Below are 12,643 nucleotides of genomic sequence, written 5' to 3'. Positions count from 1 at the left end.
ATCATTAAGAGCCACGATCGAAAAAAACTCTCCGAAACTTGTACGAACCCAGAAGTAAGATTTTTGGCACAGAGATACTCTGTCATACGTCCAAATTGTTTTTCGAAACTTTGTCCATGCTTAGCATGAGAATCCAACTCTTTAACAGTGTAAACAACTCTGAATGCATGAAACAGCATTGTACCCACCTTTAAACCAGAATATTCTGAATTTAAAAATTATTTTTAAACACAGTATGCAGATTCTCTTAATTGAAACCCATTTGGCATTTGACTTTGGCATTGTTAGCATCATGCTTACCTGATAGGAGTTGGGCCAAAAGGTGCTGATTGCGAGTTCAGCCTTCACCCAGCCTTCAGTGACGGGTGCTGAGGCATTCCAGATGGGATTCCCCTGTGGTCCACCATCCACTTTTATGTAGACATTAAGGGTTCCGGGACTCGTCCCATCCCGGCTAGACAGGGAGTAGTGGAAATCTATGCAGTGGGTGTCATTCTCTTTTAGCGTGGGCAGGAGCAGGTGGGCCTTCTGACCTGATGCACGACCCGAAGCATTCACCATCATGAAGGAACCTAGAAGAGGAAAACATAACTTTTACTTGAGCTCTTGATACATAAAAGGTCATGGTACTAAAAGTATATCCTGAAAGTTTCAGAACTGAAAACGTCCTTGTTACTGAAATAAAAGCTTTTTTTGACACCAGGCCCAGTGAACGCCATATCCTGGAATGTGCCTATCTATAATAGATAGGTTAAACACAGAAGAACATCAACGCCTAATTCTGTAGCCCCACCCACTGATTCGCACATGACAGTTGGGAAATAACATAAGTGGCGCTAAACCGGATTGAGCAACCAAGCAATAAACATGCCGTTGAAGATCGCAGAATATTGTGCAGTGGCTGGTTGTGGAAGAATACAGTTGCTGCATAACCTTCCTTCGGATTAAAATATTAGGAATGCGTGGTTGAACTTTATTTTTAATGACGTTTCAGCTCACGCGAGTAAAACATTGAGCTTTTGTTCGCTTCATTTCACCGCGGATTCCTTTGTAAACAAGACACAGGTCGACGCTGGATTTGCAGAGAGACTGAGATTAAAAAGCAATGCTGTGCTGTCTATATTGGATCCGACAGGAATGATGCAGCACACTTATGTGACTAAAAATATTTGTACTATGTGTCACTATTGCTTTGTTAGAGATCGCTTGATATGTCTGTATTATGTGCGTCTCTAACCAAAGTCACAGAAGGCTCCAACTATGAAGGACGTAACTTGTCAAACAGACACACAAAAAGTTAGTTTACTATGCAAAACTGTTATCCAATCATAGCAGTAGGCGTTTACTTACAAGTCTTCAATGCGGCACACCCATAAAAACCCAGCATTTCTCGAGCCAGACTCAAAACCAGGGTAGAAAATAACCTATTACTTATTGATTTTGATGTTTTTGAATGTAAAAACCATGCAAATGTCATATGTGGACCTCAGACAACAGTATAAAATAAAAAATGCAGTGACATTTAATAAAGCCAGTTCATGACCCCTTTAACTACACTTTATTAGAAGGAATTGGATGTAATACAACATATGGAAATTGATATAGTAAATAATGAATAGAATAGAATAGAATAGAATAGTTCTCCACATTCAGCTGGAAATTTTGCAGCTACAACAAAGCAACAAGTAAACAAGTGTTATTTGATTCTTAGGGCAAATCTTTTAAAGAATAATTCAAAAAGACGCTTATTGAACAGAATGTTTTGATGTTCGGTATCTTATACTCTTTTCCCACAGTAAAGGCTACATTGTCATTTTGCACATCATGTTCATGCTCTTCTGTGCCTTTGTAAGCAGAAAACATCACATAACTGAGTAACTGGGTAACTTCCTGCTATAAAACCACTCTGAAACTGTAAGTGCTGAGGCACTATTTATGAAATGATTCTGTGGACAGCTTTACATCCATTTTACTCCAATTTTATGAGACAATATGCAATCTTACAGCCTTATGAGTAGTTTTGTACAAGTCACTACCAACAATGTCACTGCATTAGAAAGAATAAAGAGGGCTTCAGAGAAAACAAAAATCATGATTTACTTGAAAAAAGTGACAATTATTCACCGCCTTCAGGGAAAAGCATTTAGTTAAGCTAAAGACCCAAAGGTGGCTTTTTTTTTTTGGGGGATAAATTACAGTAATTCATTCCGAGTTCTTTAAAAATTTCCACAAAAAGAGTTCTACTCATTCATGTCAGGTAAAAGGTTTTAGCCTTAACAAAGATGAAAGCATGGTTATCAATCAAAACTCTGGCTATTCAATAGCATTTTTACAGCAATTATAGCACTGTTCATGATTTGGTGACTGAAAGACCTTAGAAACATTCCACATGTTGTGCGCATAAGCAGGTCTTTCACTAGGGACTATTCAGAGTTGTGACATACAAAAAATTTAGTATATCTACTATAATATATGTTGCTTGCAAAAATGTTATTTCATCAGAACTTCTGAATGGCCGCCAATGCAGAACCAGGCTTTTTGGATCCGGATGGTGTACTTATGTCAAGCTATGTGCATATGTTAAGGGCTAGGTTAAAACATCACATACGTAGGTCAAAATCAGTCCCAATTTTTCCAGACACCTTTCTGCCTGGCTGTGCTAAATCACCATGCATAATTTGCCAGGTGGGCAGAGGAAGCCATTGCCATAACACCCCATTCATCACCAGTATTATCTAAGACATGACCACAAGACCCGAGCGCATCGCATCTATCAATCAACACAACCTTGAGCCCTGGGATGAGGCCAATCAATTCCACACACTGATCCAATCTAGTGAAGGCCCCCTAAACAGCGGGCCGGTAGTGATCTCGCCTGATTGCATTTCATATTCAACCCTCTCGGCCCAAGTGCATTTTCCATCAGGTATTCCGAGCAGACATCTATATATTCCCTACCGTTGATGATTGCCAATATATATGTTCGGGCAAAGCGAGGCCTTTAAACTGAGAGGTAATTTAGACCGAACCTACAAGCAGGCAATCAGCCCTACTACCACGGTCAATACGAGTGTCCTCAATCACATCATCGGCCGCTTCAGTAGACTTAAACTGAGCTAATGTGAAATCGGATGTAATGGTTCTATGATAAATAATTCAACACGTTTTATTCCAGGTGGACTGCTGGATGCACAAAACACTCTTGACAAATCAGCCCGCATGAGCATGACAACACTACAAACACGGCTGTGATTGGCACAATCTTGCGGTAGGACTTCGCACGAGAATTTTAAATGGAAATTAATATTTACATCATGAAGAATGCGATGCAGCCACAGCTCTTGCTGGAGAACAGATTAAAAACACGTAGCCTCCAAATTGCTTCAGTGATATTACCAGATTTCAATTACCTGCTAGAGTCCCAATGCATTGGAGACACTTACATTTCATGTATTAATGAGTTCTGGGATGAATCAAAATATTATTAAAAGTTGAATATTTTGAGAAATACCTGACCATGATATACAACTTGTTATGCACATTCTCAAGGGCAACACTATTTGGATGATAATTCTTTTTCCTGCAAATGTGGTGGATGCAGATAAACACAAATCAATGGCGATGAAGATTTCTCTCAATACTTACTGTAGAACGAAAATGGCTTCTGGAGTAAAACGCAGCACTTGGCTATCTCCTTTACTAAAATCGATAGCAATATGAGAGTCGTTCTTAGCTATCAGTAAACATGCCATCAACAAAATAGAGTCCTCACAGAATCACAGCTACACTACTGTTGATTTAATGCTGTTCACATCAACCAATAACCAGTACACGGTTTTTGAGACCAAAGTCGAGGCAGATCCATTACTGTTTTTCTAGGACAGCGCAACTGTCTGTAAAACATCTTCATAGGGGCCACACAAGGCAGCCCGATAAGGTATCGCTTCAGTGCCGCTTGGTTGACAGCTGTCACACCTGCGTTAATGTGAAGAGATGTTATGTGAATTCATTTACGTCTAAACGCCCTTGATTGGAAGATTTATCTGTTCAAACATCTGAGAAGCAGTTTTAGAATGCTGTGCAATTCACATCAATCTTAGAGACGCCTGGCCCTTGTGCGTCAATTTCAACTCATTTTCTCGAAGAGGATTCTTCTGCGTGTGGCTGCAAAGTACCGAGAGGACTTGCCGGTGAAAGTCATTATTCCCTCTGAGTACTTCCACTGGGAGCTCTTTGCACTAAATGTCACATTCCCACCATCATAATATGATCCCCCACATGACAAATAGCAAAAACTCTGCTAGTTGTCACTTTAATATGCAATTATTGCAGGTCCCTGTTCTTTGGGCCCTCTGCTGCTCGGTCTGATAAAGTCACAGCATTCCTCATTTCTTCCTGGCAGTTTTATCCCGGGAACAATAAAGCACTTATTTACCACTGAGCCAAGCAAGGGCAGTAATCCGCAATGTACCGTGGAAAAGCTAATGCATAGATAGGGAAAACACAGAGAGGAATAAAAAGGAAGCGATGAAAGAGCTTCAATAGGTGTGGAGGCCCGATCACTTTGAGCATCCGTTAAAATATTCAGACAGCACAAAAAAACAAAACAAATATAAACTACCATTCAAAAATTTGGGGTCAGTATGATTAATGCTTTTATTCAGCAAGGTTGCATTAAATTGATCAAAATTTACAGTAAAGACATTTATAATGTAAAAAAAGATTTCTAATTCAAATAAATGCTCTTCTTTTGAACTTTTTATTCATCATAGATTACTGAAAAAAATGTATCACGTTTCCACAAATATGTTAAGCAGCACAATGGTTTTCAACATTGATAATAATAAATGTTTTTTAAGCAGCAAATCACCATATTAGAATGATTTCTGAAGGATCATGTGACACTGAAGACTGGAGTAATGATGCTGAAAATTCAGCTTTGCATCACAGGACAAATTACATTTAAAATATATTAAAATAGATAAATATCAAATTGCAATAATATTTTACAGTATTACTGTTTTACAGTTAATAAAGCCTTGGTGACCATGAAAGACCTTAAAGAAAACTTAAAAAAAATAAATAAATAAATAAAATAATAATATACAAAAAAAAAAACATACATCCCCAAAGTTTTAAACGGTTATGTATACACTGAAATAAGAAATCAATTAATACGTATTTTTCTAAACTGACACCTTCCAAAAGCTTTTGTCTCTCTTGAGCTCACGGTGTTCTAATTGAGGTCCTGAAGTGTGAACGTGAGGGGAAGAATAGCAAAATACAGTTGAATAACCAAACAACAGTTAGTAACTAATAAAAGACAGAAAAAATGCTTTTTACTGTATTGTGTAGTGATTATTTTTGAAGCATATAAAATAAATAAATAAATAACAAAAACTTTGACATAAATTTGGTTTAAAAAATGTTTTGGTTGAAATACTTTAAGTATGTTAAAATAAAGACAAAAATATTATAATATTAGTACCTTTTTCTTTAACCCAAAAACTGTGTTAACATCAGATGCATCTGGAACATTATTTTACATAAAACAAATAGATAAATAAATAAATAACCGTTTGTTTCCTCATATCAGAAGCCTCATATCAGAAGACCCTGTTTCAGAGGAAATGATGATGCGTCAGCTGCAATCATTTCGTCTGGAGCAGCTGCGAGCGAGAGAAGATGCACGCCTGATTCCCTCCCCCCAACGACAGGCTGCAGATGGGCCGTCCCTTTATAAACACATACATACTCTTCATAGGGGTCTCAAGAGTACAGTGGATCTGCACTGTGCCCCATTTGACACATTTAAGCACAGTAAATTCCCCAAATCCCTCCTCACCTCATGGAGGCTGTATATGTGAAAGTGAGTGTAAAAGGAAAAGAATGGATGCTTTTATGGCAGAAAGACAGGACGGGAGACAGTTGGCTACTTCAGCCAGGCCCCATATGTTTGCTGCCCTGGATGTGTAATGGACCTTCATGATACGCCGCTATCTGTGTCCTCTCTGAAGCCCTCGTTATTACTTCTCACACATGCACACCCATTTTCTATCTCAACCCGAGCAGAAACGGCCTTGCCCTGCTTGTCGCGCCAAATGATACGAGATTGGCGTAGAGTCAACAAGACCCACCAGCTGTGTGCCGCAATTCGCCATGGCCCTTTGAAACGGTGCCAGCTTTTACTTCCAATGCCCTTTTCCCATGAGCCCTCAGTGGGCCTTGTCGCAAACCCTCGAGACTGTGATAATCCGATAAGTGGAAAATCAATAATTGAAGTGTCATTATCAGAGTGAAGACGCCATGCTTGGCCACCTTAATGCAAATCAGTGAATCGCCCAATGGCAAATCCAATAAATACAACTTCATCTGTGGTTAAGGATTCCAGCTCACGCTTTCTGCTTCACGACTTCCATTTGCTGATTGGCTATAGAAGAACTGATGTTGATACAGGAACTATTTAAATCAAGGGTAAATGCATATGTAAATAGGGAGCCAGCCAATTGCTTTTTTAACAGAACAGACAGCTAATTAATATTACACAATAAGGATGTTTTTTGCAAACATACTAAATAGTGGCAGTATTTAGAAGTAATTTGATTCTTCTACAGACGAGATGGCATCGTCTATCGGCCCAACCCTAACAGACAGATAGATAGATAGATAGATAGATAGATAGATAGATGTTTCAATAGTGTTTGAGAAACTTGATTTTAACTGCTTAAGCTTTCTTTATAATAAATGTCACTTGGTTTGTGCATTAAAGCAATGACATTCATACATTTTCAGTATACGTTCTGTGGCCGCTGTGCATGCAGATTTCAATAATGCTGGTCCGATTTGTTATGTTTATTTTGGCATTTTTTTGATTGCTGCTTTCTGAAACTGGACATCTGCATTTCAGAATGGGTTTAAAAGAAAAAAGGATTCTTCTGCTTCTTATTCTCTTTTTTTGTATTCATTCTGGAACAAAGGATGGCCTTTTATCAGTTCCTAGTAAAGTCTCCCTCAGTGGCCAAGTAGTTGAATTAGACTCCGGTTGTCTCAAATTGATCGTAGTCTGGCTATTTATTATTAGCATCTAAAAGGAAAGGACTGAAAACATTCAAAGGCGGTCAGATTGCCTGGGGAGATCATAACTAGCCTAACAAGGGAGAGGAAGAATAAATACAACAGGGAGAAAGATAAAGGAAGATGCAAAAGAGTCCAATAAAATCTAAAAATACATTCTAAACAGATACACATCTCTATGTCTGGAAAAGATTCATATTTTCTGCAAAACAGTCCGGATGATAGAATACGAAATAATGAATCTCAATTAACAGACTGCAGATATGTGTATGAAAGTGGAACCATCTAAAACGATAAAGGAACTGTCTAAAAATGGAGCAATTTTGTCAGATTTTGGCAATTTTGACAAATTAAGTGTTGTGTTAGGACAGAAGACCTACTTGCTCCAAATTCACAGTCGCCCAGCCCACATCCAGGTTCATGACAGGAACAGGTGGCCGAGAAGAGGGGCACGACAGCGGCACCCTGCTGGCAGCATGCGACGAGGTGAACTTGATGATTATTGCACCTTGTCACACAGCCATAAATCTAGTATCTCTTCTCTTTTTTGCCGAGACCAGTGTTTCCCGTGCATGGACCAGGTGCCATTGAGTTCCATGTGTGGTACAACAAAGCTGGGGCACCTCAACAGGAGAGCTTAGTTAGGAGTGGGCGATAAAAGATACATAAAACTGATAGAAATTGTGATCCTGGTAGAAAGTGACTTTTATAACAATTGTCCAAAACCACCATTGCAATATTATAGTATTAACCTCTGCTAGGTTCTGCCCCCAGTTACGGTTGTTAATGCAACAAAACTTTCCTACTAGCACTTTAGCTGTGCAAATGAAGTGAAAATTCTGAATCAGAAAGAACTTTATTGCCAGGTGTGTTTGCACATATAAGGAATTGACAGAATGACACAAACACAAACAGTACTTTTTTAGTACTTAGGACGGACGGACAGATAGATAGATAGATAGGACAGATAGACAGATAGACCGATAGATAGACAGATAGATAGATAGATAGATAGATTTGTCTTGCCAGTTTGGTAGAGATATCTTGGCTTCTGTTAACTGTTATGGTGGGCAGAAGTCCGTGGCTGCTTAAGTAGTCCCTGTTACTGCTCCCTTGAGAGCAATTGGACACTCTCGCCTGTGCTACTGCTGTAAAATATTTCCCGCTGAACTCTTCAACCTCACAGAGGGAAGTGTATTCCCAGGCCCTTGAGAGCGAACCACGGGCTATTTTGTAAGCCGGTTATTTGAGGCTGTCCGTATGCTTTCACACAGGGATGGCCACTGAAAGCCAACCTGAGGCACTCAAATCCCAGCCACAGACAAGAGGCTCTCGGATAACAATCAGGATGGATCCACCTTGAATCAAAATGAAAACAGAAGCTGCACTCGTAAAGTTGGAAATAAGATGTGCCCGATGCAACTCCACAGGGGTTTCCTGGGGAACGATATGAAGGGCGTCAGAGCAGCGAGAAGAAATGCAGGAGGAAGATCAGAGAGAATGACAAAGGACAAGGAAATATAGAACAAGAGAGAGAGGAAGTATAGAAGAAGCCCAAGTTCAATGTCTGGATAAGGAAATGGCAACCTTCCTTCTTTCTAAGGAATATTCAAGGTCATCAATCATCTTAATGTTGTCTATAACAGGATCCTGTGACCATTTTGACTTGTCACTCAGTTTGTAGAAACAAATGGAATTTTTATTTTTTCCTTTTTAACAAATTCAGGGCCGAGTCAAAATAATTTTTGTGGTAATCAAACATTTATTATTTGTTATTAATTTATTTAATTTGTATTTAATTTTCATTTATTTTAATACTAATGAAAAAAGAAACATTTTTAATTTTAGAATTTCATTAAATTAAAAAATAAATTAAAATACATTTAAAAATAAATTAAAATAATAAAAATATTAAATAAAAAATAATTAGATGTAATAAATGAAAAGTAAACAAAAATATTAAACAAACTTTATTTTTTATAGCATTTCATACAATAGAGATAGTTTCACTGCAGCTTCACAGTATTGAAAAGATAAGTAACAGAATCAATTTTAAAAATGAGACAGTCAATAATTCCATTAGCCCTCACTGCAGAACATGGACTACAACATGCCCTAGATATTGTTTGAAAGAGTTTTGATTCTTTATTGTTCGGTCACACTTTACATTAGGCTTCATTAGTTAACATTAGTTAACATAAACTGCCAATTAAAAATTCTTCTGAACGTTAATTAATCTTAGGTATTCCAATATTTAATAACACGTTGTTAAAATCGAAAGTTGCAACTGTGTTATTTAATGAGCTAACATGAACTAAGACTTAATAACTAATAATTAATAACTTCTGTAGCAAATGTAGCTATTGCTCATTGTGAATGTTAATGCATTAACTAAGGTTAACTAATGAGGTCTTATTGTAAAGTGATACCTATTGGTCTTTATAGTTCTTTTGCACTTTAATCTGTGTAAAACTTTTAGCTTTATACATTTTTCTGAATTGCTTTATTGCATTTAAATGTTCAGTTATTTTTGTTATAAGAAAAAAGTTATTAAACCTGTTATACTGTATTATGACAGCACTTTTTTAAAACTAAAGTTCAATACCGTGATAATACCGTACACCGTGATAAAAGCATTAGCAATTAATCGCAACATGAAAATTTGATACCGGCATATCCCTAGGTATATGTAAGGTGGGAGGAGTTGGATCTGGATCCAACCACGCCCCCTGGATATTGTGTTTTGCAGTGAGGACCATCTCAATAATTCTGCTATAAAGCAACTTTAGAAACACCATATTGTCATTATTCAGCTCCCTTCAGTTCAGTGCTGGTTCAGTATTCGTTCAATTTGAATTACATTTATTTTATTTATTTTAAACATCTAATCCTTTGATATGTATGTACAAATTCTCAAAGTGAAAAGAAAGTTGATCTATAGTCTGTTGCAGAGAAGGACAAGCCAGGCTGGTACTCATTTACAGTAGTGCATAAAAGTATAAATAAGAGCCAAAAAACAAAGGGTAAGAAAGATTCTCTTGCCTAAAGGGTGGCATCATGATTACTTAGTAGAGTGTATTAGTCAGTGAAAAGGAAGTACACTTGGCAGGAATCAGGGTGTATGGCGTAGGGGATAATGACCTACAACTGGAACATCGCCCAGTGCTCTGTTCTGCTTCAGTGATGGCATGGAGAGCATCACGAGCCTGGGGTTTACAGGACTTCAGGACACACACACACACACTCATGATGATACAATGGTTCAACTGGAACCTTACACTTCATTGGACACGCTGCATCATGAAACTGACAAGGGCTAAAAACATGGCGTGTATTGATCCAGACATGCCTACACACACACACACTCTTCACACATCTCTTTTATAGCCTCTCTGCCTCCCTCACACACATACACACGTGTGTCCTTTATCAATGTCAACAGATACACTCCGTGGTGTAAACACCAACAAAGCACTAGCTTTTTGCTTGTTGCTGTGTGTTGGATGTGCCTATGATCATCTACTAATGTTGATGTCACAGACACCAACGCAATCAAAACTTCAGCTGAGAAACTTTGGTATGGAAAACTGAACACAACAGCCCAAAAGATAATGTTAATGCTCAGAGGTTGCTCTTTCATGTCACAGGAGATTTTAAGATATGTTTATAAATTGTCTGAGATGTTTGTTTTGGTATGGCGATAATTTGATGAGAAATGTTGAAGTTCATATTGAGATCTGAATCTGACCACAGATTGAGACATTGTTGATATAATCATGTGAAACATCTGAGAAGCATCCATCCATTGAACATCACTCCATCTAATCTCAAAGTTGACAAGGAGAAACAATTGAGATACCAAGTAGATCTCATTCGAGATTCTTATACTAGTATACATTGCAGTACTATTCTACTAAGAAAAAAGGAAAGAGCTTGTACCAAAAATAAAGACTGTTTTTCTGTAAAATTAGACATCAAAAAATTAATATAACTGAAAGAGATTGAGACAGAAGCAAGATTTTGGTTATTTGCCATCACATTAGCTAATTTTAGATTGTGACAAATAGGACAAAAAGGAAAAAAAAGGCAGGCCTTTTATACCAGAGGCTATCTATCATTAAAAACCCTACTGGGTATAAAAATATCCCAGAGCAACAAAAGTGTCATTGGTCCCGAAGGCTTGTCATTTATCAAACTCTGGCCAATTGTTGTGAGGCCAGGAGGGAAAATGGGAATTCTGGGAGACATTTATCCTGTTTTGGGGCAGGATGCTGTTTTTGTCTTCTTCCTCTGGTTTGATGTTAGTGATTTCTCTTCACAGGTATCTAGAGTGAGAACCGTAAACCCAAGGGAAAATATGACACCAGCAGAATTTACGCTATCCAGTCTTTCAGCGGTTCTTGCATTTTCGAGCTTGTGAAAAGAACAATAGTACGAGGTCGAAGGCAATGACAGGAGCGTTACATTCAAAAGTTACGGGTTACATTATTGCGTTACTCCTAAAAGAGAGTAGATAGTTTCATCTTCGGTAATGGGTAATCTAGTTTCACTTGCAGGGCTGATTTGGTGTTAGATGCGCTTGATTGTCCTACATGGCTTACTTTATGAAAAAAAGAGACTGTATTTGTTATAAGTACATTTACAACTTTTCATTTAGCAGATGCTTTTATCCATAATATTTTACAAATGAAGAGCATCACAAGCAATTTGTCATAAATCAAGAATATTAGTACTACACAAGTTAAATGAATAAAAAACATTACTTATTTAAAAAATGCAACCATAGTGTAATCAGGGTAAAAAATGTGGCTTGGCCAGCTGTCAAAATGCATGATTTACATATACATATAAATAAAGAGAAAAACAGGTAAATTTCAGTTTCACAATGGCAAAAATGTGACACTGCCATTCAAAAGTTTAGGGTCAGTAAGATTTTTTTTCATCGAGAATGCATTAAAATGATCAAAAGTAACAGTGAAGACATTTACAATATTGCAAAGGATTTCTATACAAAAATGCTGCTCTTTTATACTTTTTACAAAATCCTGAATCCTGAAAAAAAAAAAAAAAATTATATATATATATATATATATACAGTATCTGTTCTGAAATATGTCTGCCTTAAACAAATGCACACATGTAATAAATATCAATATTGCAGATTTATGTTCTTCAGACACAATTAGATCTTGAACAGTGATGTAATTCTCAGCAAACACGCATTATTTTGTTCTTTACTGACTCTTGAGGATGAGAACACTCATTTTCTCTCTTCTGCTCGCATAAACACAAATACACGTATAATCGGTGATTCAATTTAGGAGGAAAGTGGTCTGAATGCAATTGTAATCTTGATATGTTCAGTGGTACATGATGGCTTGTTAAAAATCAAATGAATAACAGAGAGACAGTTTAAATGACCTGAAGTACTAAAATTACTAAAACAAAACCTGAAATATAAATAAAGCTAAACAGAACTGATAAAAAAAAAAAAAAAAAAAAAAAAAATTAAATGAAATGCAACACAATTTTTCTAATTGTTTTAAAATGCTCCGCAAAAATTCATAAT

At 37.1% G+C, this 12,643-nt stretch overlaps 1 protein-coding gene across 1 annotated transcript in view; it reads right to left on the bottom strand.

Annotated features, from left to right (window-relative positions):
• Positions 1 to 12,643, bottom strand: part of LOC107696410 (receptor-type tyrosine-protein phosphatase T-like) — a gene marked incomplete at its 3' end in the record, with an annotated part of 130,439 nt that overhangs the window by 27,955 nt on the left and 89,841 nt on the right. Inside the window, exon 3 of the mRNA XM_016496720.1 lies at positions 301 to 572. Within this exon, the coding sequence (XP_016352206.1) occupies positions 301 to 572 (272 nt within the window). The remainder of the gene's footprint in view (positions 1 to 300; positions 573 to 12,643) is intronic.

This window comes from Sinocyclocheilus anshuiensis, unplaced genomic scaffold (genome assembly GCF_001515605.1).
Source record: "Sinocyclocheilus anshuiensis isolate Anshui unplaced genomic scaffold, SAMN03320099.WGS_v1.1 scaffold522, whole genome shotgun sequence".
In the NCBI taxonomy this organism is placed as follows: Eukaryota; Metazoa; Chordata; class Actinopteri; order Cypriniformes; family Cyprinidae; genus Sinocyclocheilus; species Sinocyclocheilus anshuiensis.
This window is presented reverse-complemented; position numbering and strand designations above follow the sequence as displayed.